At 44.4% G+C, this 26910-nt stretch overlaps 1 protein-coding gene across 2 annotated transcripts in view; it reads right to left on the bottom strand.

Annotated features, from left to right (window-relative positions):
• Nucleotides 1–26910, bottom strand: part of FZD3 (frizzled class receptor 3) — an 80595-nt gene that overhangs the window by 17197 nt on the left and 36488 nt on the right. The window contains exons 1-3 of one of the 2 annotated variants that reach the window (XM_071742243.1): nt 23268–23454; nt 20668–20864; nt 18055–19072 (exon numbers count right to left, since the gene is read on the bottom strand). In XM_071742243.1, coding sequence (XP_071598344.1) covers nt 18055–19072; nt 20668–20852 — 1203 coding nt within the window. In that variant the 5' untranslated portion in view covers nt 20853–20864; nt 23268–23454. Of the gene's footprint in view, nt 1–18054; nt 19073–20667; nt 20865–23267; nt 23455–26910 lie in introns of those variants that run through there. The other variant, XM_071742242.1, reaches the window with a different exon arrangement.

Below are 26910 nucleotides of genomic sequence, written 5' to 3' on the forward strand. Positions count from 1 at the left end.
GTGCCCTCTTGTCTTGCTGAGAGTTGCCTGGGAAAAGAGCCCAACCCCCCCCTGGCTCCAACCTCCTTTCAGGGAGTTGGAGAGAGTGATGAGGTCTCCCCTGAGCCTCCTCTTCTCCAGCCTCAACACCCCCAGCTCCCTCAGCCCTTCCTCACAGCACTTGTGCTGGATCCCTTCCCAGCCTCCTTGCTCTTCTCTGGACCTGCTCCAGCACCTCAATCTCCTTCCTGAGCTGAGGGGCCCAGAACTGGACACAGGACTCAAGCTGTGGCCTCACCAGGGCTGAGCACAGGGGCAGAATCCCTTCCCTGGACCTGCTGGCCACGCTCTTCCTGACACAGCCCAGGATGCCATTGGCCTTCTTGGCCACCTGGGCACACTGCTGCCTCCTCTTCAGCTTCCTGGCAATCCAATCTGAACCTCCCCTGGTGCAACTTGAACCCACCACCTCTTGTCCTAAAGAAAACCAGAGGCAAGGAGATGTTGCCACAGGGGTTTGGGATCTGTGCTCCACTCTGTTCAGACACGTCTCAGCAGCAGCCCTGGCACTGAGGTTTCACCCAGTGAGGACCAAGGAACGAGTTCTGCCAGGTCCAAAGATTGCATATGTGATAGAGGGATTTCTGGAACCCCTTTTTTTTTCCCCCCCCCTCCCATCTGCTGGGTTGTTGGTGTAGCAGCTGGGTGGGTAGAGCTCATCAAAGAGAGAGGAGGGTTCTTCCCTCCTTGGATCTGAGGAGAGATTTCGGTGTGAATGCATTGTTTCCCTGCCTGAAACACAACAGTGGCAGGTGTTCAAGAAAATGGGGTTAAAAACATCAATTTCAGCATCCCTCTGGGGAAAAGCACCACTCCTCTGTAGGCACACTGTTCATTTCAGATGCTGATATAACTAATTTCTGAATGCTTTCCCCTCCTGCCCCTGAACGATCAATCACTGGGGCTTTTTTAGTGGCCTCTTCCCCCTCAAACCTATGAAATGGCAAATTAATGAGCTTGCTGCACGTGTGAAGTGAAAGCACAAACACAGCACCTGTCCCCCTCCTCTGGGGCTCAGCTCCACAATAACTCCAATCACTGGAGATTTCCCTGAGGATCAGAAGCAATGAAATTCAAATTAACCCATCCTGCTGTTGAAAATGGGAGAACTGGAGGAAAGACCAAAGGGAATCTGATCCCCCTGCCTCAGTTTCAGAACCACCTCCATCTCTCTCAGTGCTCTGAGACTCTGGACATGATGCTCCCACTGCTGGCTGCCCAGGAAAACGTGGCAGCATTTGGCACTGGGTAATAAAAATATGTTTCCAGGTTATTAAAATCTTGCAGCTTGGCTGTTTTACTCTTCTCCAATTAGAAAATCCACGGCATTAAAGGCACCTGAAAAAAGGTCACCTGGCTCAGCCCTTGTTTGAGAGCTACTGACAAAGCCAACACCCACTACAGGAGCTTCAGAGTAGCTCCAGTCCATGAGAAGCAGACTCAACAGGATCAGGAGAATTCCCACTGGCTAAAAGAAACAAAAGGAAACTTTTCTGGCTCCAGGAGCCACATGAGATATCCAGAATATTCCATGCAGAATAAACAAATAGAATTCAGACCATGGATGTGTTCTCAGGATGATCTTTGGGTTTCACTCTTGGTTGTGCTCTCCTCAGCTGCAGGAACCTGACAGCACTGTGCATTGCCTCCTTGGCTCACATTAAAACAATTAAATTGTCAAAACAATTATGAAAAAGCATTATTAACCATTTTCCAGGCTTACTTAATAACCACTGAGTTGCTGTAAGCCCAGGCATGGAAATGAAAGCAAAGTGATCAGCCCAGGCAAGAGCTGGGCCAGTAACAGGTGGTGTGGAAACCTAACCCAAGTTTAAAATAAATAAATAAGACACTGTAACAATAAAAGGTGATAAAATTATCATCGTAGTGGGATACAGCCTGTTCTGGAGGAGACTTATTCATTCACCACAGAACTTAAGTGTTAGCCCAGGCACTGCAGATCCCTCTCACCATGCCAAACTCAGCTGCAATATATTTTTTTTCCAAGAATTTAAGTGCCTACAAAACACACCCTTATGAAAACTGCCAGGACAGAACATTTAAAATACAATTAGTGGTATTTTAGAATAATTCCACTGGAGCTTCTCTGGCATCTTATGGGGAAGAAATATACGAGAAGTAAGAATTTGGGAAAGAAATTAGTTGGTCCACAGAAAATCACAGAATCCCAGAAAGGTTTGGGTTGGAAGGGACCTTAAAGCTCCTCCAGTTCCAACCCCCTGCATGGTCAGGGACCCCTCCCCCAGCCCAGGGTGCTCCAAGCCCCATCCAACCTGGGCTGAGACACTGCCAGGGATGGGGCAGCCACAGCTTCCTTGGGCCGGACAGGACAGGGTCTGACCACTCTCACAGCAAAGGACTTCTGCCTCTCAGATCTCATCTCAATCTTTTTCAGACTGAAACCATCACCTGAACTCTTTTTCACCAGAAGTGAACTCTTTTTCACCAGCAGTCATACCTTTTCTGCACTGTGCCAGGGGAACACACCAGAGTCTGATCATCTACTGGGAAAAAACAGCTTGAATAAAGAATAAAAGACAGCAGAGAGTTGCCTCTGACAAGGTTATGCTGCAGGGTTTCCTCATCTATCTCCTTCTTGAAAAGAGATCCCAGAGGACAACTGGAAAGGTCCTGACTCATGACTGGAGTTTAATGACTTCCTCCAACGTGCCTGCCCTTGGGGCCCTGCAGTCACAGTGTCAGCAATCAGCTCCCATCAGGAATTCTGATGTTAACTGCTCCTGCCTTCCTGGGCTGGGAATGCAGGAGCCTCCAGCTTCAGGTGTCTTGCAACCATCCTGGGACAGCTTCAGGAGACTGCTCCTGGGAGAACACACCCCCTGCTTGTCAGAGGGAAAGCTGAACCTCAGTGGAGTTATCAGGGTGTCTGGTAGCTTGTGGTTGTATCTGGAAGGCAGCATTCAATCACAGCAGCTAATTTTTTAAGTGCCTAGATGTGGTTTGTAATTACAGAGATTGCCCAAGCACCACCCTTCTGTTTCAGTCCCAGAATCCCAGAATCTCAGGTTGGAAGGGACCTCAAGGCTCATCTGCTCCAACCTTTCCCATATTATTGTTGATCTCAGATGTCCCAGCACCCCACAGAGCTGAGACTTCAAACTTCCCAAAGTAGAGGAATCCACCCCTTCCCCATTCCAGTGTCTGGCTGTCCTCAGAGTGAAAAACTTTCCTCTTGTGTCCAATGGGGATCTCCCCAGGAGCAACTTGTGCCCATTGCCCCTTCTGGGTACCATTATGGGGAAGTGGTATCAGGACTCTCTCAGCACTAATTCTGGGCATTAAGCATGGGAAAAGCCAAATCTACTTGAGTGGACTTCCCAGGAGAGCTGGACATCTCTTTCCTTTTCTGCAGATGTGTTTGTGCTGAAGTGAGCTGTTCTCTGCAAAGAAAAAAAGCAAATAACTCCCCACAAGTCATCTTCTTCAGCACAGCTTTACCCTCCTCTTGCCATTGGGATAAATCCCATTACAATTCCTAAAATACCCCTCACTTTGGACCAGTTCAGTCCCCCTCCCCAATCCTCACCTCTGGCTGCCTGACAGAACAGCTCCAAGGACCCATAAACTCTTTTTTCCCCTTAGACCTGTGACTAATGCACCAATTAAAATGATAAAGCATCATTTCAAGTAAAGGCACAACTCACCCAGAGGTGTTGGACACAGAGGATGAACCAAACCCAATCTGCTATCATTTCCCTGACTTAAATGCCCAGGCTCACCAAGAAAAACATCACAGAGTTGTCCTCCCCCCTTTTGTGGAACCAGGGGGTGTTACTGCACTGTAATGGCTTTGGCAGGGGCTGAAATGGGTCAATAAACTCACAGCTGAAACACAATTTTGTCAGCAAATGCTGACAAGGAGAAGATTAAAGAGAAGCCCACCTGAATTTCTGGCAAATCTTTTAAACCAGAGATTCTGAGGGGTGGCTGCAGTAGGTTGCATTTGGCAGATTTGTCCTGTGGCCAGAGAGGCTGAAAGCTCCCTGTTGCCATTCAGAAAAAAATTGCATTTTTTTTTTCCTAAGGACATTGAGAATTAAACAATAAAGCAGGAAAAAGAAAACCTGCTAATGAATCAGATAATCTGATTTCTGTCAGCCCTGCTACTAAAAATACACATGGACTAACATCTCTGCTGCCTTAATACTCATTTTGGCAGTAGATATTCTTTCTAGAATTCATTAAATTCTTGCAAGACAAAATTTAGCAAGTTTCCTATGACCCAAGCTCAGAAAATATCCCTATTAATAAACTCCCACTTGCTGAATGAAGAACATTAAGAAGACAAAACAAAAGGAACACCCTTGGTCAAACCAAGGCTTCCACTGCTGCAGTCAGGAACAGCCCAAAACCCTGCTCAGCTTTATCCTGAATTCATGGGCTCCCCCTCTCAGCTCATAAAGTAATTGCTGAATTTCCAGCTGAGGTTTATTCTGCCAGCACTGCCATTTCACTTCAGCAGCTTTGTTAATGTCCTTTATGGATTTCTGAAACTGCAATTTTATCCTTTCTTCCTCTTCTTTGGCACAGCTACCTGCACTCCTCCTCCCTCCCCCTCCAAAGACAAGCTCCAACAGACCCTCATTCCTGGCACCCTTCCCCTCCTTTTCATTTATTTTACTTTCTTCTTACAAATCTTTTTTTTTTTTTTTTATCCAGCACAATGCAGTCACATAATGCCATACAGAAAAAAAAAAATAAAATAAATAGGGCTATGTAGTGATTTTATTTGTTCCAATAATGGTTCTGAATAAGTCATCACCCCACTGTGAAATCAAAGGAGATGAAGTCATATGAAAGAGATTAATGAAATTTTGTAAAGATGCAAATAACAGCCAAACCATAGCTTAAAGCAAAAGTACACAACCTAGGGGAGGAGAAACAAAGAGCTATTTCAGCAAAGATATTTATAAAATATTCCTTGCTCTCCACAGATGTTATTACTCTGTTGATTAGTCCAGAGGTTTCCTTTTTCAAGTTACAGTGTGAAGGCAACAATAATCATCACTTACATGATTTGGTTTTAAAAAAGCAGCAAATGTTTGAAAAATAATTTGGCCTGAGGATTATCACATCAAGTGAGGAAATTTCACAGTGTAAAATACAGAATGCTGGGACACTGGGAAGGTGACTAAAGAGGGGAACAAGTTGCCAAGAGAGGTTGTGGAGTCTCTGTCCAGGGAGCTATGAAAAACTTGGCTGAGCACAGCTGCAAATCCACCCTCAGCTATTCCCAAATAAATAAATACACTCAAATAGAATAAAAAGAGTTATTCCTGCCTTATTTCTACTTACAGCTCCTCTTAGTTCTCTCTGAGATAACTCCTTCAGGACCAGAGATGAAAATATTTTGATATCTTGAAGCTGAGCCCCTAGAGCTGCACAATGAGGTATTTTTAGAAAGAAAAAGCCCAGATTTCAAACATAAGGAGTAGCACAGCCTGGTCCCAGCACTGTAACTCTGAGCTACCAGTCCTCTGCACCCTGGAAAAAGACCCAGCTCATCAGTTTTGATATTGCTTGATATCAGTTTTGATACTCTTATCAGTTTAGGATATGGCTTATTGGGTTTGGGTTCATACTTCAACCCTTTCAAGGTGAAAATGAGAAATAGGCACTGGTGTTCCTTGTTTTGAGCAAAACAGGTATTGGAACCTAAATTAAATTAAATATTAGAATGAGTTCAGAAAGTCTTTCAATAAGAACAAAAATATATAAACAAACCACAAATTAATATGTATCTGTATTAATAAGAATGCAAACTGCCAATGGAAAACATGAATAACACAGCTCTCCAGATAACTAAAATGCATAAATAACTAAAATTTGTATAAAAAGATTCTTCTTTACATTTTTAAACTGTGTATTTATGCTCCTCCATTGAATTTTGAAGCTGGAGTGGGCTCAGCTCATGGGGAAAGCAAACCTGCCTACAGGTTGGGAAGAGATCCTCTACTCTGCATTGACCTTTCTTGGGGACAGAGGAATTCTCTGTCAAGAAAAAAGAGAATAGAAGGGTGAAGCTGGAGAGCACTGCTTGTTCAGATGAATAATGTAAAAGAAAAATCAAATTCAAAGTGTGTGACTGGTTGACCAAGATCACACAGAACATGCCTGAGAGGTGTGGACCAATCTTGCAGGTTAACTCAGTTCCTTTATCTCATTAAAATCCAGCATTAATTATTAAATGTAATATTTTTAACTATAATACTTACTTAATCATACTGATTTCAAGCCTAGAAAGAAGTTGTTTTAAGGGAGAGAGCAAACATCTTTCTGTATTGGTGTATTTATTCTTATCCATCTATTTATGATGTTTATTTTTGTGTATTCTGACCTGCTTCGTGTTGCAGCACTGAGCAAACCTCTCCAAACACCTCTGGGGTTGGTTGCCCACATTTGACCCCAGGGGCATCCCAGATCCAGTGACTGCAACCACAGATTTCCTGAAAAGCAGAAGTTTCCAGCAGAAAATCCACTGGGAGCACTTGAAATCTAAGAAAGAAAAACAGTCAGAGCTGCTTTGTCCTGAGACCAATTAAAGTTGCATGTAATACCCTTCCAGGGCTGAAGTTTTAAAAATTAATTGAAAATAATCATAATGATACTCAGGGATCTTTAGGAATCAACGTGCAAAAGTGCAGCACCCCCAGAATTTATTGTATTTTGTGTTTCTGAGCTGCCAGGACAAGACATCTGACAGTCAAGGAATGCTGCAGAGACCACAACAAAAGGCACCTTGCTGGAATCCACTTGGATAGAGAATTTTGGGAAGCAGAAATGAGATGGAGGTTCAGTGTTTGCTGGGATTTTGGCAGAGCTCCAGTCAACACCCATTAAAGAGTTGTTTCTCCTCACAAGTTGGGTCTGCAGCTGTTCTGCCACCAGTGCCCAACATCCCAAAGCAGCTCTGAAACCCTGTGAAGGAGTCATAACCATTAATGAATGCACTGCTAGTCAGAATTTTCAAATGCAAATCGAGGCAATTTCCTTTAATTTATTAAAATTAAAAGCAAACGGGTTTGTTTTTTTTTTTTTTTTGGTTGTTTTTTGCTTTTTAAAAATTTTATTTTGTTTTTTAAAGGGACTGATTTCCTCACACATGTACTGCAACATCCAATTCTGACACTTTAGGAGTGGCTGTTGCTTCAAAGCCAGAGGAATCAGACCTCCTAATTTTGTTTCTGTTGCCCTTTTAACAGCAATTAAAAGAGTCAGAGCACCTCCTTAGTAATCAGAACTAAAGGCTGAAAGCATGCTGATTAAAAAGAGAATGGGATGAAACTCTCAGAAACAGCAAGATCTGACCTCCTTTGGCAGCTCACCCTCATCAAAATACTGAATAAAATAAATTTTTTAAAAAACGAAAAAATAAAAAGCTGACCTTGAGGAGTCAAACTTGGGTACAACAAATCCAAATCACCCTGTCTGGAGATCATGGTTGAGCAATCAACGTTTCCCTTTGTCTCCAGCTCAGTCAATCCAATTAAAAAAACCAGCCAGGAATGAGTCATGTGAATGAAATGATTGCTCTCACTCAATATGTTAATTGACTGGAAATTGCAGATGTGCCAAGGTGAGATAAGAGAACACAGTGCATCCTACGTGGGATTTTCCCCAGTCTTGGATGTGCAAAGAGGAGGCAGGGCTGATATTACTAATGCTGCAAAGGAGAATTCAGAGAAATTAATTTATTATTTACCTTGAATATCTTTTTTTCCTAAGCATCTAAACTAGGAGAAATTCACTGAATTGCTGCTAGGAAAGAGTGGAATTCTGTGATTAATGTTGTTCTGAGCTGACATTACTTGAGCTTTTGAAAGAAACCTAACTCATAATTCAGACTTCCTCAGCCTCTTCTGAGAAAAGAGCAATATAGAAAAATATGTTTTTATCTCAATCTCTTTTTCTTTTTTCCTTTGGACAGAATAATTACACTCAACAAGCAGCACTTCCTTAGGGCAGATTTAAGCAAATCCATTACCTCCTCTAAGAGGAATTCTAAACAATAACTAATGAAAAAGAGGGAGGAGGATAAATCTAGATTTACAGACATCTCTAAATATATTCTTTTTATGCCTGTGCCACACACAAACAGTGCTAAGACATTTCTTAACAAAGCCTCTTTTCTATATCCAGCTTAGTCCTCTCCCCTTCGTGTTTCTGAAGCCCCACTGCAACACAGATGGGAAAACAGCTGAGACATTTTGTATTTAAAAGTGGCAACACCCCTGAGGAGTGGAGAAAATGTCCAGAAATGGAAATTGCAACCACGAAAAAGGGGGAAAATCCATCCCAACTTCAGCAGCACCCAAAAAAAAAAAAAAAAAAAACCCCGAAAACCAAAACCCGCAGAGTCTGCCTCTCAACAATTGCTTCTTGCCACTGTTTTCAGCAAGATGTTTGCAAGCTTGGTCTTTTCTTCTCTTTGGTCTGGGTGTGTGATTGTTCTAAAGCAGTTGTGCATGAAAAGAAAGGCTGTGTCAGAAGGGGTTACACTTCACCCACAAGGCAGCCCTGGGAAAAGCCAAGCTGCCACAAGAGCGCTTCAGCGCACGCGAGTCAACTTCACCACCCCAACCTTCACTCTGTGTGCAGTGAACTCAAACACCTACCAAGAATTTGGGGAGCAGAAGCACTATAAAAACTGAATACAGGCGTCACAGATTAAGTAAGGCTTTTTCTTTGCTTGGTTTTCTTCTCTTTTTTTTGAGGGATAAGGGAGACACGAAGAGACGCTGCAAAACGTGAGCTGGAACTCCCCGCAGCTTGGCTCAGTGTCTTGGGTTTTTTTTTGCTTCTGCCAGATTTTATTTAAAAATAAGCACCAGGAGATAGAGCATTCAGCAGAGTGAAATAACAGCTGAGCAGATGATTAAACACTCCCATGCAGGCTGAGAGCCTGGCAGGACTTCACCACCAAGCGTGGCTTTTTGGTTGGTACCTGCTCCTTCGGAGCTGCCCCGTGTGGATACGGCTTGGCCAGAGGGCTCTGAGTTGTCTCTGCTTCCAGAACCCTTCCTAGTGCATCAGGGGGAAAAAAAACAAAGGAAAAAGTGTCATGAAACACACTTGGAGATGTTACCCCTGTTACGTGGGCAGCCTGGATGCAAAATTAACAAAGCCACTTCCAGCTCTTAGCGATCCAAAGCAGTTCGGAAGGAAGAGATTTTTATGGCAACAGTGCTGAGGCACTGAAAGGATCTTGGAGACCCAACAGCAAAAAAAAAACCAAAAAAAGCCCCCCAAAAACCCAAAATTAGTTCTGAATAGACCAAAAAAGTACATTTGTGAAAATGGGAAGCAAGAAGAGTGACAAATTCTTGAGCCAAAATCATCAGCGACGAAGGAGGTTTTAATCCCAATATCAAATTATTTTCTCCAATAGTAGTTGTCAAATAATGCACTGAAATCATCTATAATGCTGTAAAATTTCAAAGTTAACAGAAATCTATTAGCAAGCTTGTATTTTGTGTTCCTTTATGCCTGCACTGGATACATTTAAGTGCCACTGCCAGCCAGGAGGTGCTGCTACCCAAACATTCTCCCCATTGACACTTTTGGTCTCTTAGGTAACCACAATTAATCCTCTCTGCCTGGCACCAGCAAGTGAGTGAGAACCCCCAGCTTCAGCACAAACCTGCTTGACATCATGACACAGAAAGACCAGGGCCTCCTCTTGGAGTGGGAGAGGGAGAGTGGAGAGGAAAAAAAAAAATAATTGGCAGGATTGACTGTTTTTGTTGCTGATAGAAATGATATTCAGTATTACAGCATCACTCTGAATAAGTCTGTAAAAATACCCAGGTGGTTTTAGGTTTTTTTTAAAGCCAGGATCAGAAGGAGAATAGGAAAGAATTAAATAAATTATTAGCATAGTAAGTGCTTTGAGAAGTCAGAGGATCAAAAATAGTTGTGTTGTGCTCACTGCTGGTGCAGAAAAAGGAGCACATGTGAGTGCTGCTGAGCAAAGCAGAATTCTTTGTCCATGGGATTCCCAAATGGAAGCCCAGGTCCTGCCAGGTCCTGCAGCCCTAGCTAGTAATTTGTATCCTTTCTTCAAAAAACTAAGAAAAAAACCAAGTTTTCTTTCTGCAACTCAAACCAAGACTGCTCAGGATCTAGAAATGGTTTTGTCCTGGTTTGGGGCAGGATAAAGGGGATTTTCTGTCCTGTCCTTTTGCTTCCAGCTCAGTCTCTTGTCAGGAGCTGCACTTGCTGAAATGAACAGCAAGTTTCTCAGGCAGTGGCTGCTGCTGGGACTGAGCCCACTCCATGGTTATAGTTACAGCAGAACCAAGGAACTGCTCAGCTCTGAGCAACATTTTGCCCTCCAGAAGGAATAAAGAGGTCCCACCTGCAGCCTCCTTTGGGGAGGAAGGGACAAGATAGATGCCAGAACTGACCAAACAGAGGATTCCATCCCATACACCTCATCCTCAGGAGAAATTGGAGGGATCACCAGGGTCAAACCCCTTCCTGCTTCCCCTTCTTCCCCTCTCCCTGTTTGTTTTGGCATCCTGGGAGGATTCCATCCCTTCCTCTGCCTGTGCTCCTGATCCATGCCAGCCTGAATCTGTGTGTTCCTGCCTCCAGCTCCCAACTGCTGCTGAGCCCAGGATTCCAGCCTGGACTTTCCCAGGGCTGCCCTGCAGCCTCAGTGGGGATGGGAGAGTTATTGGGGAGAGGGGGGAGGAACCTGGGATCAATTTTCCTGTCTATTTGTATAGATTTAGTAATTTTTCCTGTTTATCATTCCTGTTTGGTTCAAGCTGTGTAGTTTAGTTCCCAACCCATCAGTCTCTCTCCCTTCTTCTCTCTCCTTTCTTTATCAGGGAGGAGAGAGAGATTAATGGACAGCATCTGGTATTGGGTTTAATTGCCAGGGCACTGTTAAACCATGACAAGTCTTTAAGAGGTGTTGAGGCATTATTCTGATTTTTAAAGACTGCAAAAAGCCCCCAACCTCTTCCCCCCCCTAATGCACCAAAACATTTCCTCAGCAAAACTCCCAACATAAAAATATCCATTAAGAGCAAATGTGACCTCTTCAAACAGATGATAAATTAAGTCAGGGTACAGTTCATTTGAATATCCAATGAATCACTCCAAAAATTCCCATTTCTCTGCTTCAGCTGGAAGAGGAGCTGGGGATGCCTGGCTGAGATGGAGGCTGAATGGAGATGTGAAGTTTTATTAATGAATGCTGCTCTCAGGAGCTGTTCTTGATTTTTCACCTTGTTTTGATTCTAACAGATGTCCATTATTTTATCTCTGGAACTCACAGAATCATCAGAATTGGAAAGGATCCCTAGAGATCATCCAGTCCAACCCCCCAAGTGGTTTATATGAGGTCAAGCACAAAGAAGCAGATAATATAATGAAGCAGACACCACGGGCCCAGTGCAATCTCCTGGTTAAGCCCCTTGTAAGCAGAATCCATAGCTGAACTTTTATATTTCAACACCTTCCACGTATAAATTTTCTCTTTTTTTATTTCTGGGCTGAGGAATCTGCCTGGAGTACATCACAAAAGTGGCCAAGCAAGACAGGATGGATGTTCAGCATCCATCACCAAAGTGAATTCTTACTGAGAAAGGGAATTTTCTGACAGAAAACCAGAGTTTGCAAAGGTGCCATCCACATCTGCTCCCAGCCCTCTAAATAACAGGGGATTCCTACTATAGTAGCAAATATCCAAATAGTTTATTTCTTAATTTTTTTTCTCTTTAAAATAATGAGCTAAATATCTAATAATCTAAAATATCATCAGCACAGTGGCTGGTCCAGCCCTGAGGCACTGGTGAAAACTGTGGAGACTCTATTTATGTTTGGATTTGGTCAGAATGAATCTAAACTCAGGACTTTGTTCACTTTGCAGGAAAATCTGATTTTGTGGTCCAGCCCAATAAACTTTTCCAGGCTTAAACCACCTGACATGGTTCACTTAGGGGGCTAAAAAAGAGAGGTGAAAGCTTTTAACACCATATTCTGCCATCCCAAGAAAGCAAACACCTTTCCTTATGTTCCAATGAACACTTTCTTCCACTTCTTTAATATTTCTGCTTGCTGCAGCCCTTTTCTCTGGGCTAGGAAAGATTCTTTGAACCATTGGATTTGACCAGACTTTTCCTAAAAGAAAAGCACAGTACAACCAGCTGGGGAGGCAGACTTTGCTGAGCCTCTCCTTCACTTTGTAGCCAAATTCATCCCAGTTCTGAGACATAATTTCAGACTGGGCCAGGTCACTGTGTCCCAGTTTGTCTTTGCCATTTCCAAGAGGAGCAAAACTTTCAACACTCTCCTTGTAAAGAACAAAACCTGGAGGTGCCTGCAGGCCAAGAATGTGTAGCAGCAGTCAGAGACTCCTCCAACTTCTTTTTCTTTTACCTTCCTTTTCTCTCACATCAGTCATAGCTGAGGTTAGGAAGGCACTCCTAGATTTAGAAAGAGATAAACATGGAAAGGTAACCACTGGGTCAGGACTGTTGACTGAAAAAAACAATCCAGCATCAAGAACTTGTTAAGAATTGTTGAATTATTAGAGAGATGAGGATGGCAACAGCATCAGCAGCACATGGAATCTTTTTTCCCTAAATAAATTCCCTCTTGGAGCCCAACATTACCAAAAACTCAACTCTCTGTCCTCTGAGCATCAATATGATATTGGTGGAACCACTCTTGGTACCACCAGAAGCAGAAGCAGCAATACAGTTATTTTCAACCCCAGCAAAAGGGATGACAAGATGTGGTTATTTTATGATTGTGTGACACATTCCTTGATTTTCTCCCTTTTATTTCTGCATTTTACCTTGATGTAAAATTGTGATACACTTCTATTAAAAATAATAATATATGAGATAAAGGTCTGACCTGATCAATGCACAAATCTCAGTTAAAATGCTGTGTTTGTGAGGGGGGTACCAGCATCTAGAGGTAGTGAAAATTAATTTCATTTTCCACTGCATGAACTCCACCTGCACAAAAAAAAAATTGATCTGGTGTTTGAGGCCACACATGAATTGATTTTTTAAGGCAATGAGTGACAAGAGGGACACCAACATAAGACTCAGCTCCTTGTTTGAGTATTTCTGTGCTGAAAGTAGAGTACAAAGGCACTGTTCCCTCTCCAGAAAAAGAAAAATGTCCTGAGTGGGGAAAGCAAAACTAAATTTCTCAATAATTTTGGATACACTATATAAAATGGTAACTAAACCTCCCCTCACAATGTAGTGGGGTTTTTCCCCTTGCTAAAAGAGACTCAACATTCACTCCATTCAACTTGTGATGGGTCATCTGAGCCCTTAACAGCCGTGGTAGGAGGGGGCTTTAACAAATTAAAGTTGCTGCCTGAGCTGCAGGAGCCCACGGTGGCCCAAAAAAATGAGGTGTGGGATGTGCTCCTGGGGACTGAGCTGCTGCCAGGTGTCACACACCCAACCCCTCCTCCCCAGAGTCCCCCAGAAACATGGAGAGCAGAAGAGACTGAGGACAAGGTAAGGTAACATGAGCTCTTCTTGCCTTGTATTTACTCCAGGAGAAGAGAGAATATTGGGATATTGATTCCCTGTCTTTGTGGCAAAACAACACAAGGAAAAACATCAGATGCCTCCCAGATTTGACACATAGCCACATAGGTAGCCAGGTCAACCCCAGGAAACATCCCAATAACAAGAAATAAAGATTGAGGCATAGAATCATGTAGAATCCCAGACTGGTCTGGGTTGGAATGGACCTTAAAGACCTTCCAGTGCCACCCCTGCCATGGTCAGGGACCCCTCCCCCAGCCCAGGGGGCTCCAAGCCCCATCCAACCTGGGCTGAGACACTGCCAGGGATGGGGCAGCCACAGCTTCCTTGGGCAACCTGGGCAACCAGGGGCTCAGCACCCTCACCCCAAGGAATTTCTCCCTCACATCTCAGCCCCAGCTCCCCTCTCCCAGCTCCAAACCCTTCCCCCTTGTCCTATCCCACTCCAGCCCAGCCAGGACATCACCTTATTCCAGGCCACCACTAACCCATGTCCCACACCTGAGAATCACAGAATGCTCATGGCTGGAAAGGACCTCTGAGATCACCAAGTCCAACCAAACAATTTCTCCCTCCCTCCCTCCCTCCCTCCCTGCCCAAGATCTCCTCTCCATCTCCCCTCTCCCAGCTGCAAACCCTTCCCCCTCGCAGGGTCCCATCCCTCCAGGCCCTTGTCCCAAGTCCCTCCCCAGCTTTCCTGGAGCCCCTTCAGGCACTGGAAGGTGCTCTAAGGTCTCCCCGTTGCAGCCTTCTCTTCTCCAGCCTCAACACCCCCAACTCTCTCAGCCTGGCTCCAGAGCAGAGCTGCTCCAGCCCTCCCAGCAGCTCCAGGGCCTCCTCTGCACTGGCTCCAACAGCTCCGTGTCCTTCTGCTGATGGGGACCCCAGGGATGGACACAGCTTTACCCCAGGGGGGTCTCCCCAGAGCAGAGCAGAGGGGACAATCCCCTCCCTGGCCCTGCTGCTCACACTCTGGGGGTGCAGCCCAGGACAGGGGGGGGTTCTGGGCTGCCAGCACCCAGTGGCAGCTCATGCTGAGCTTCTCCTCATCCAACGCCCCCATAACAGTATTTTATTGCTTCCTCTATTTTGGGGTCTTCCAGGGACTCCTTAGATCTTCAGGCAGGTAAAGAACCATGATGTCTATTTTGCATTTGAGCTCCAGCTGGTGAGTCCCTCCTCTGTTCAGCAGCAGCCCAGGAGAATCTGCAGCAAATTCTCCCCCCGTGGTGTCTCCTGCAGGAAGCTGTCACCCAGGAGGGAGGCAGGAGGCAAGCCTGGAGCAGCTCTGTTCTCCAGCTCCCCCATTAGCAATTTTCCAGAGTGAGTGACTGTGGCATCACCCTCTGATGGCAAAAATGATGTAATGGTTGAAGGGATTAATGGATCTTTAACCTCAGACTTGCTGGTGTGAGAAGTGTGGCTACACCAGAGCAAATTCCAGCTATCACAACCCTGGGTAAGTTTTGCTCATAGAAATTCTGTCCAGTGTGGAATCTCTCAGCTCAGGACACTCTAATCTCAGTCACTGATACTCAGATATCAGAAATTAAGTTAAATAACATCAAGGCTTAGGGTAAATACAGCCTTATTTTGCAAGTGATACTCTCTGCAAAGCTTTAAATTCCCCCCTCCTTTACCAATTAATTCTATGAGCATGATTGAAGGATAAAATATATTTATTCATCTTCCCCACAGCTTTGAAAAACTGCTTCAGTTACAAGTCTGGATCACTTAATTAGGGAAGCATGTTTAGTTGAAGGAGAAAAAAAAAAAGGGATGGATTAGAAGAAAAACCCTTCTAACACTCCCTGGGGTCCAGGGATTCTTCAACCCAATTTGATGTGAATGAAACCATTATTGTTCTTTTGACTCCTGCTGAGCCACGATGTTAACGGTTTTCCAGATATCTGAGTAGCATTTTGCAACATCTTTTCATTATCCCACTGCCCCTTGGACATCAGAAGCTTCAAGGCTTAAAGTAGTTTTTGCTCAGCGTTGTGAGGAAGCAATAATCTTCTGATTTTAAGGATTTTCATACATGTTTTAGATGGGTATATGGTTAAGTGTCTGAAATTCATGGAGAGAAAAGTTTGTGTTGCTCTTCTTCTCTCTTTTTAAGCATCAGTTTAAAAAACCTGACAGGGATGGAGGGTAAATCAGGCAAATGAAACTGAACACACCCCCCAACAGATATTTCCTGCCATAAAAATGCTCACACATTGGATGAGAGGGAAGAGTCACACCCTAATAAAATCTAACAGAAAGAACAATAAAAAAGGGTTAAAAGGTAATAAAAGGATGATTATCAAGCTATAGACTAAGCCAAGCCTCTAACTGATATGTTATTGCATTAATTTATGATCCAGCTGGTGTTTAACTCTTTGGAGCCAAAAGACTTTTTTTTTAGCAGCTATTTAATAGATGCTTTCTGTACAACCTTCTTGAAATAAAGCTGCTTTCAAAGAAGTTGCAGAAAATATCTGCAATATCATTCCAAAAATAATGTGACACTTTGGCTCAAAAAGGAAAGTATGCTTTGAGTAATCAATACTTATAAACTTATATAAACCAGCATAATAAAGTAAAAAGTAGACAGTTTGGTAACTTGTGCTCTCAGAGGCTTCTGTTCCTGTGAAAACTCTAACAAATTAAGCAAGTAACCTCCCTGAAGTAACAAAACTGAGGAGATGTAAGCTCTGTTTTCCTTCAGAAGACACTTTAAGGGAGGTTTTATAGACATTTCTGACTGCTCTACAGCAAGCACAGAACCTCTGGGCTCATCAAAGCAACAAAAGTGTTAGAGATGAGCAACAAAACCCAGAAAAAAACAGCAATCAGGCTGATGCCAGCCCAGTGTAAACGCCAAAATCCCCTCAGAGCAAACCTTCTAGCACAGCTCTGATGACCAAAACCAAACTCATTCAAGTTCTGTTCTAGAAATGGGTTTAAAATAACATCTTTACGTCCTGTACAGGTCCCACACAGCCCATAAATTTTACAAAAAAAACCCCAAGCAGCTGAAACAAGCCTCCAGTTTTCTGATCATACCTTGTTTGCAAGAAGCCCTAATGCATTACACAAATAATTTGGGCATGATGACCAAAATGACCAAAACCAAACTCCTTCAAGTTCTGTTCTAGAAATGGGTTTAAAATAACATCTTTATGTCCTGTACAGGTCCCACACAGCCCATAAATTTTAGAAAAAAATCCTCAAGCTGAAACAAGCCTCCAGTTTTCTGATCATACCTTGTTTGCAAGAAGCCCTAATGCATTACACAAATAATTTGGGCATGGCATGGACCTTCCCTCACAGGCCTCTGAGTGAGGGATGACAAATAAGTCAGTTAGCCACAAATAAATCCTCATTAGCCACTTTCTGCCCTCCTGAATTTGGGTCAGAAGGGTTTCCTGATGTAAACACTTTGAAAATACAAAATATGTCTCTCGAATCAGTATTTTATTTTTTTTTCTGCTCTTTTTATAATATACCAAACAACCTCAATTAACAGATTTTTCCCCAAACTTAACTAGCTTCTGTTTTATATCATGCTTGACAAGCTCCTAAAGATAAGACTGCTTATCCAGTTGCCTCCTGGTACATGGCCCAGACAAAGGTAATAAATTGAGCAGGGTACCAAGGACTGAAAGATAATAATAAATAAAAGAGAAGTTCTTGAGATGGCAGAATCTTTGTTATTTCTAGCAAGTCTGTGTGCCAGCGATTTATGAAAAGACAGAACTCCTTTTGCTGTATAAAAATCCAAGAGAAAAAGGAGAAGTGTTTTCAAATATGTAAGGGGTGAGTGTCAGGGAGATGGAGTTAGGCTTTTCTCAGTGGTGACCAGTGATAGGACAAGGGGTAATGGGTGTAAATTGGAGCATAGGAGGTTCAAGTTGAATATCAGAAAAAATTTTTTTACTGTAAGGGTGACAGAGCCCTGGAACAGGCTGCCCAGGGGGGTTGTGGAGTCTCCTTCACTGGAGACATTCAAAACCCACCTGGACACGTTCCTAGGCGATGTACTCTAGGGGGCCCTGCTCTGGCAGGGGGGGTTGGACTAGATGATCTTTCCAGGTCCCTTCCCTTCCAACCCCTAGGATTCTATGATTCTATGAAGTGCGCGGCTCTTCTCCCTCCCCCCTCTCTCGGCACTTGGGCTTCAGCTCCGGGACAGAGAAGCGGCAGGAGCACCCGACTTCAGCCAGAGGCCAGGGCCGGCAGACGGTGATAACATCTTAATTATCCTCCTTCTTTTCTCTTCTTAACGACTCTTCTCTCCAAAGTAACTAATTGTATAAATCCTAAATAAATCCTTTTAACTCGTTAAAATCATAAAGCCTGGTTATTTTCGTAAATTCAAGCCTGGTCTGTGAGTAGTGGCTGAATTTTCCTCGCAAACAAAATATAAATAATAACTCGGATCGTGACATTTCCTCACCTGATAGGGGCAGGGGATGTGATACTCTCTGCAGCGTTCCTGGATCCAGGTTGTCTCCCAGACTCCTCTGTAAGCCTGCTCATAGAAATAGCACCCGATGACAACCAGGAGTGGCACCAGGTAGAGGACACTGAAGACACCAATCCGGATCATGAACTTGACGAGTTTGTCCTGGTTCTCTTTCTCCAAGGGGATCTCGATGCGCACCCGGTTGAGGGAGATAATGCCAGCGAGGAGGAGGGAGACTCCAACCACAACGTAGAGGCAGAGAGGGGCCAGGACAAAATACCTCAGGGCATCCACGTCGTAGAGGCCGACAAAACACACCCCGCTGATGTTGTCCCCTTCGATTTTATTCATGGCCAAGAGGATGATGGTGAGAGTTCCCGGGATGCCCCAGGCACTGGCGTGGAAGAGCAAAGCCTTCTTCTCGATGGCCTCGCTGCCCCATTTTGGCACCGCTGCCAAGAACCAGGTGATGGTGAGGATGACCCACCAGACGCTGCCAGCCATGGTGAAGAAGTAGAGGACCATGAAGAGCATGGTGCAGGCTTTGTTGTGAGAGCCCTGGGTCACCGTGGAAGCCTTGTACTGGGAAGGGCTGGAGGCGTTGCAGGCCACTCGGTCTTCCAGCAGGAAGCCGATGAAGAAGATCAAGGAGACCATCATGTAGCAGACAGCATAAAAGATGATGGGCCTCTCGGGATAGCGGAATCGGGTGACGTCGATGAGGAAAGTCAAAAAAGTGAACAAAGTGGCAGAGAGGCAGAGGATGGAGATGACCCCGATGAAGTAGCGAGCGAAGGAGAGCTCCTCCCGCCTGAAGTACATGTTTGGGCAGGGAGGGGAACAGTCCCGAACCCTCAGGAAAGAGTAACCCAGCTCAGGGTCTATTTTCAGCTCCCGAGGACACCAAAAGCCATAATCCCTCTGTACTGCCACTGGGGCCTCTTCTGTGGGTTCCCCAGCTAAGCTGAGGTCAACAAGGCGAGGGTATGGCTCGTCACAGTCTGGGAATCTAAAAAAATCAAGAAAAGGGTCATTGGCAAGAAATGTCCAGGCACTTTGCAAAGGGCTGTAACCTTCTTTCTGTGCCTGGCTTCAGGCACACTAACTGAGGTGAAAGCAAAGGCAAGCCAAGTGATGGGTGACCACTGAAAGGCTGCACCGTGTTCAAAACACTCCAGAACTCTCTGTCCCAGAATGCAGAGGGGAGGTTGAAACTATAAAAGAGGTTTAAAAAATAAAAAACCCCAGAAATAAATGGACAAAGGCCCCACTGGGGCTTTAAGCATAAAGGTGAGGATACAAAATCCACCTTGGGAAGTCCATAAATTTAGGCTTGCTGTAAGCTGAGACTCTGTGCACAAGGAAGAATGATTTTATTGAACATTTTAGAACCCTTTTCCTCAGTAACTGTATCAGCTGCAAGCAGACAGGATGGTGACCTACTTAGACCACAAATCCAGCCTAGCAGTGCTGCTGACATCAATACATTGAAATGATGATGAAGATACTGCTGTAATTAAGTAAAGGTCTGACTGGGAGCTAAGGACTGCTGGGGATGCAGTCTGAGGTTTTGGAGGAGATTCCATGCAGAGCTGTCCTGGTTTTCCCTCTGCTGGATGGTATCACCTCAGCAGACCTGTTCCTGTGCCACAGCTCATGGCCTGACAGAACTGCACTAATACAGAACCAGCAAAGTTTTATTAATTATCTTTGGTATTGAAACTTCACTCCCTAGTCCTTACTGAGGGGATGGGAGGACCCAAAGGCACCTGTTTGGAGTTTGAGCAATCTCAGATCTTGATTATCAGGAAGCATCTCCTGATTTATTCTTTTGCTCAAAGAAGTTTGAATTGTTTGTCATTTTCTCCAATCCAACAGCAAGAGAGAGGATTTGCTCCTGTTTGTGCTTATCAGCTGCTGGAGTCACTGATAAAAATTAAGCATAAAGATACTGGTTTTGATTTCATTCTGTTTTTAAATAGATTGGAACATCAGCAAACACTTTGCTATAAAGTAATTTATGTCATGGGAAGCTGAAAACATCTGTTTGAACACAAGCTCAACCAGAGATAGATGCTCTGAAAACAGAGCTTTGAGATTTGATGCACTCATCAAAACCAGACATCTTTCCCTTCAGAGAGACAAAAAAGACTATTAATGTCTAGTGCATGTAATTTTGCCTGGCTCTGAAAGAAATTTATAGCAGTGCCACCTATTAAAATTCAGTATTAAAAAAAATTAAAACCAAAAACCAACCAAACAAACCCCAGCCAGCATAAGTGACAAAAGAAAAAAAAATAGACAGGTATACTGATTCATTTAAGAAAATGCATGTGCAGTTTACAGTAGCTGCCCAGAGAGATTTTCAGCTTCTCTTTTGGGCAGCTGATAGAAATATGAACACAATTTCCACCCCAGGAAACAGGCTGCTACACAGCTGGAAGGGAAAATCAGGGCAGCTGTAATGGAAAGCATTTAAAATGTGTGTTTCAGGGGACAATACAGCCTGGATCGTGCTAAAACTCTACCCGGGGATTCTGAAAAAAAAAAAGAAAAAAGAAAAAGAAAAAAAAAAAAGAAAAAAAAAGAAGAATATTTTCTCACCTGGTACATTCCATATCCTCAGGCCAAGAGACCCCAAACATCTCCATGAGCTTGGAGCACTCAGTGTGTGCTCTCTGGCAGAGCCTGCGGCAGGGCAGGGTGACCCGGCCGTACTCCATGCACACAGGGGCATAGAGGGCACACAGAAAGGGTCTGAAATCCCTGGAGCATTCCAAATTCACCATGGGGTGAAAGGGCTGGAAGGGAAAAAAGGGAGAATTAAACCGAGGTACAAACAGCAGTTTTGTAGAAGGCTTCAGCAGGGAGGTAAGGGTTGTCTGGTGAGGTGTTAGGGTTTTCACAACCTTAACCACAATCTTCTTTTTTCTGATCTTTGTCTGCTGGAAGAAGTGATCACTTTGTGTTTTAGGAAGACAGGCAGTCAAGAAGCCTGGGGACAATGACAAAAGCTCACAGGGGGCACTGATGGACTCCATTTGCATCAAGATCAATGGGAATTAAACAGCTGAACACCTGAGGATTCAGGATTAGCATCATACCAGTCCTATAAATGTGCTTCCTTTGAGCTCTTGTGTAACTGGCAGGCACATCATAGACTGCTAGCTGTTTATTTAGTAGGATAATATGAAAAACTTCCATGAGATTACAGTCTGAGGAAGGTCAGATAATGTCTATATTGTTATTCCTTGACAATATAGAAATCCAGCATTCTGTGGTCTTTCAAATATTATGTTCACACCACAACAGGATATTTATAAATCATCTCTCTCCTTGAATTCCTTCAGCAGGGCAGTGTTCTTCATCTCTCTGGACAAAATGCAAGTACAGGACATTTTCCACTGCATTCTTCCCTTAGCATCTTGTCCAGCTGAAGAGAGCCCATCTGATAAAATGTCATTTCCAACAGCAGAGTTTAGAAAACAGCCCCAATGTGCATGCTGTGACTGTTACACACATTCTGGGAGATGCAAAACTTTCTAATTTCCAGATCAAGGCTGTAATCACAGTGCTGTCCAATTAAGTGTGTCATTTCTTGACACTGATCAGAAAACACTGATAGCAAAGCCTGAAAAGAATGAGTTGGAAAAAATAACTGGTGTTTTGTGCTACTGTGTTGCCTTCTAACAGGTTTAAGTAGCTGTGATAGCAACACTGAGAGAAAATCTCTCTCACTTAGCTACACACAGCAGTTCTCAAGTATTTCTGAAGATGAAAGGAAAAAGTAGGACAGGGATTTGTGTCTTAATAAAAACTGCAGCACATCAATAATCCATGTTATCTCCTCACTACCCAACATGGGTTCATTTTGCTCTTGCTTGTTAGGGTTTGTCTTTAATGCTCTCAGGAGTCAATCAATATCTTATCCTGAGTTTGTGTTATGCCTAACACTCTACAAAGCCTCTGCAGATCTTTAGATATTAATATAAGATCAATTATACTCTCCTAGGACTGGAACTACAGAATATTGAAGTGCATTAGAAGTTTAGAATGAAACAAACCAGCATGTGAGTGCTGAACAGCAGTGACATTTTTAGTCAGCCACTTCTTCTCCTTGACTTGTGTTTTAAATCACAGCTTGAAGGGAAGAGCTGACAGTCTGCTTGATCAGTGGTAATGAGAACAGCAGCTCTGTTCTAGATAGATTTTTATTAAAGTCCATTATCTTGATACCAGAGTTCCCTCTTCTCCCCAGCCAAGCACAATTAGAGAGCATCAAGTCTCATCTTTAGAAATTGTGGTGCAATAGCAGAAGCCCAAATGAACCTGATATATATATATATAAACCCTAAATCTTATTATAAACTGAAGAGCAGGCTGCAGAAAGATTACTTTTTCAAACAGCAATTTCCCGAGAAGTATTTTAAACCAATTCAACATTTTTTTCCAAACTGCAGAACAGAAAAACAAAAAATAGGTCACCTCGTGTGGCAACACAAGATGACAGCTACCAGAAACAAAGAGGAAAAGTCTCCCATTTCAGTTCTTCCTTACTGCCTTCCTCACTCTCTGATTCTTCCTATGTGCCTCCTTTGCTTTGCAAAATTTTTGGACTACAAGACACAACCATGCTGTGATTTTTCTGATTTTTTAAAAAAAATCATATTTATGATCTGCCAAGCTGATCAAATTCTTTCTGAAAATGCTGCCACATGACAACAGAGCCATGCAATTTGGCAGCCACTTGTATGAAGAGCAGGAAAAGCCCTCAGAGCTATCAGCAAGGAAAAAGGAAGCATTAGTTGTAAGGTATTTACACATTTCCAAGCTTGCTGTCACTCAAGGAACACTTTCTGTTTGGCTGGACATGCACTGCAGATGCATGTTAGGTTTTAGTTTTAAATAGTTTAAAGTTACTCTTTGACAGTAAGGATCCAAGAAATGGTCTCTAGGTAGTCAGGACACCTGATGTGGCTGGAAAAGCTTGAGAGGAGAATCTACCATTATTTGATGGAAAGGAAAAATCAAAGGAAAACTCCACTTCTATTTTGGGAAGTGTCTAACTTTGCTTGTTTTCAGAGAACTTCAAAAATAAGAAAATGAAGTTATATCTTTATGAAAATAAGCTAATGGCTCAATGCCTGACACCACCCCCTGCCCCTCCAAAGTCCTCCCTCCAGCCACTGTACTTTTGCACCTACCTAAATTTCAAATTCTGCTGACAAATACTCTGCTGCTTTCCTCTGGCAGGCTTTCCATTAGGAACAGATGTTTCAGACATCTCTCTTTTGCTGTACTTCACCTTAATTAAAAGATCTGCAAGGTTGTGGTTGATTTGCAGAAAGCTGTGGCCATTGAGGAAGAGCCCAGAGGAAGAACTGTGAGTGGATCAATCAAGGGCAATGGGCACAAGTTGCTCCTGGGGAGATTCCCATTGGACACAAGAGGAAAGTTTTTCACTCTGAGGACAGTCAGGGATTGGAATGGTCTCCCAGGGGAAGGGGTGGATTCCCCCACTTTGGGAAGTTTGAAGTCTCAGCTCAATGAGGTGCTGGGACATCTCAGATAAACAATAATATAGAATCATAGAATCACAGAATGGGCTGGGTTGGAAGGGGCCTCAGAGCTCATCAAGTCCAACCCTTGATCCACTCCCCCCGTGGTTCCCAGCCCATGGCACTGAGTGCCACATCCAGGCTCTTTGGAAATATCTCCAGGGATGGAGAATCCACCCCTTCCCTGGGCAGCCCATTCCAATGCCTGATCACCCTCTCCAGAAAGAAATTCTTTCTAATGTCCAACCTAAACCTCCCCTGGCACAACTTGAGACCTCTTGTGCCCTCTTGTCTTGCTGAGAGTTGCCTGGGAAAAGAGCCCAACCCCCCCCTGGCTCCAACCTCCTTTCAGGGAGTTGGAGAGAGTGATGAGGTCTCCCCTGAGCCTCCTCTTCTCCAGCCTCAACACCCCCAGCTCCCTCAGCCCTTCCTCACAGCACTTGTGCTGGATCCCTTCACAGCCTCCTTGCTCTTCTCTGGACCTGCTCCAGCACCTCAAGCTCCTTCCTGAGCTGAGGGGCCCAGAACTGGACACAGGACTCAAGCTGTGGCCTCCCCAGGGCTGAGCACAGGGGCAGAATCCCTTCCCTGGACCTGCTGGCCACGCTCTTCCTGAGCCAGCCCAGGATGCCATTGGCCTTCTTGGCCACCTGGGCACACTGCTGGCTCCTCTTCAGCTTCCTGGCAATCCAGACTCCCAGGTCCCTTTCTGTCTGGCTGCTCTCAGCCACTTTGTGCCCAGCCTGGAGCTCCCCATGGGGTTGGGTTGTTGCATGAGAAGAGTTGGACCAGGTGAGCCTTGAGGTCCCTTCCAACCTGGTTCTAGGATTCTATGATCTCAAGATGTGCTCAGGAGAAAACTGCAAACACAGCTCCAGGCCGTGGCTACTGCAAAGCAAAGGAAAAATAGTAAAGCAAGTGCCAGGGAATGGAAAGGCACCAGGAATTCCTTGTGTCCTCTTGATCCTAGTGGGGACAGGTGGCTGTTGTAACAGGTTACAGAATGGCTGAGGTTGGGAGGGAGCTCAGAGCTCATCCCCTCCAACCCCCCTGCCATGCCCAGGGACACCTCTGATCCAGCCCAGGCTGCTCCAAGCCTCATCCAACCTGGCCCTGAACACCTCCAGGGAGGGGGCAGCCACAGCTTCTCTGGGCAATCTGGTCCAGAACTCCCAAGGACACTGGGCAATGGTGTCTGAGGGAATATTGGAACTGAGAAAGGAAATGCCCACAAAGAGGGATGCAGATGGTGATTTTTGGCAATGGCCCCAGAGGCTGCAAGAGCACTGGTGGTAAGGGCAGTGCCTGCACAGAATCACAGGATGTCAGGGGTTGGAAGGGACCTCTGAAGGTCACAGAATCCAACCCCCTGCCAGATCAGGACCAAAACTAGGGGAGGTCACACAGAAATCCATCCAGGCAGGTCTTGAAAGTCAAGGCTGTGCCCTTCAGCAACCCAAGGGCTCAGTGACAGGGGGCTCAGCCACTCTGGATGTGCAGACAGCAGCCAAAAGATCTGATTCTCCTGCTGTCCATGGTGCCATTTATTCTCCAAGACACATCTGCAGGAGCCTGGATGATCAAACCCAAGGTCTGTCCTTTCTTGGGCCTGAGAGGTCTGATGCAGGGTTTGTGCAGGGACCCAGGGTGGCAGCTGGGCTGAAGACTCATCAGAAGTGACTCTGCTGTAACTCAGTCTCCCTGAAAAAGTCCCCCCAGGGCACATTAACTGCAGAAAACAAGTCTGGTTTTGAGCCTGGCCTTGGCATACTCCCCAAAACACAGCACAGATACACATAACCCCAACAATGCTGAAGAAATACACTTAAAGCAGGAGAAATTTAATAGGACTGTTCCCTTGGTGCTGGCTGTTCTGCTTCTCTGCAGCTCCAGGCTTCTCCAGCACCATTCTGTCTCCCAAAATAGCAACTGCAGGCAGACAAAACCTCTCTTATGAATTTTATGGATTCAGTTTAATTTAAAATCATGAAGAGAAACAAAAGAAGAAAAAAACCCCATGACCACTCTGTGTAATTGAGAAAAAAAAACACTCCCTTGCTTGCAGCCCCTACCAGTGTTTGTGCAGCAAGCACCTCAATCTGCCTCTAAAATTATCTTTACCCCTTTGCAGCTCCAAAGGTGAAAAGTTGCTTCCACACCTACTGATTATGTTGTTCACTATAAAAATAAAGCCAGGGAGGTTAAAAGTCTTTTTTTCATGCTCTTGCCCAGGGATGCAGGGTGAGTTATGACACTAAGCCCTGCTCCAGGGGTGCCTGACAAAGGGCTCACTGCTCCAAGGGGATGTGTCTGAGGAACTGCTGAACAACCCAAGAGGCAGAGGGCAAAGGAAGAGGACAGAAGACATGGTAGCCAGACTGGCTTCAATAATTCAGGCCAAGTCCTGAGGAATGCTAGAAAGGGAAGAGATAAATGTTTAAGAAGAGATAAACACTTCACTCCTCATGGTAGTTAAGTATTTAAAATATGCCAGATCACATCACTGGAGAACCTGTCTCCAGTTGTACACCCTCTGATCCTTCTACCTCTGAGAAAAAACCTTTGTGCCTGCACAAATTCCTTCCACCCCAGTGCTCACAGCTCTCCCAACTCGACCTCTCTCAGCCTGAGCCAGAACACTCTCATCCCTCCTGTCCTTTGCCAAGCAGGTGGTGTGTTCCAAAAACCATGCCAAAACCAGGTAGCACTGCTTTCCTGAGAGCAGTCCAGCTTCTGTACAACCTCCCCCAGCTCTCACTTTCTCTCTTCCTTGGAATTTTCTTTGCTGGGAGTAAAGTTGCCTTAAGAAATTTCCCCATTCCCAGCAGTGTGGTCCCAGCTCCTTCACTCCCTGCAATTCCAATTCCTACCTGCTGCAAAGACAAAACTCTGGGTAATATTTTAATGGCCATGCTTGAGTAGAGAGGAGAAATTTCCTGCTTGCCTTTGCTTCTCTTTTGGTTTGCTTTGGTTTGGGTTTTTTTTGTTTTTTTTTTTCAGTGGGGGACGAAGGACAAAGCAGAGCCAAAATTATAGGTATAGATTTCCCCCCTCAATTTTTTTTTTAACGAATTCTGTTTTGGTCTCCAAGCAAGAACAATAACTCTTAACTCTAAATACACCCTGGAGCTGTGTCACAGTTTCAGACTTATACTACTGAGTGTTAATAAACCAAATTCTACCTTTTCTTCTACAGAGCAGTAGCCATTTAGCTGGCTGATATTTGGGAAGTGACATTACTGTGCGATTGAATGGGATTTATTTTGGGATCTCTCACTGCCCCGTTTGT

This window comes from Heliangelus exortis, chromosome 3 (assembly GCF_036169615.1).
Source record: "Heliangelus exortis chromosome 3, bHelExo1.hap1, whole genome shotgun sequence".
Lineage (NCBI taxonomy): Eukaryota > Metazoa > Chordata > Aves > Apodiformes > Trochilidae > Heliangelus > Heliangelus exortis.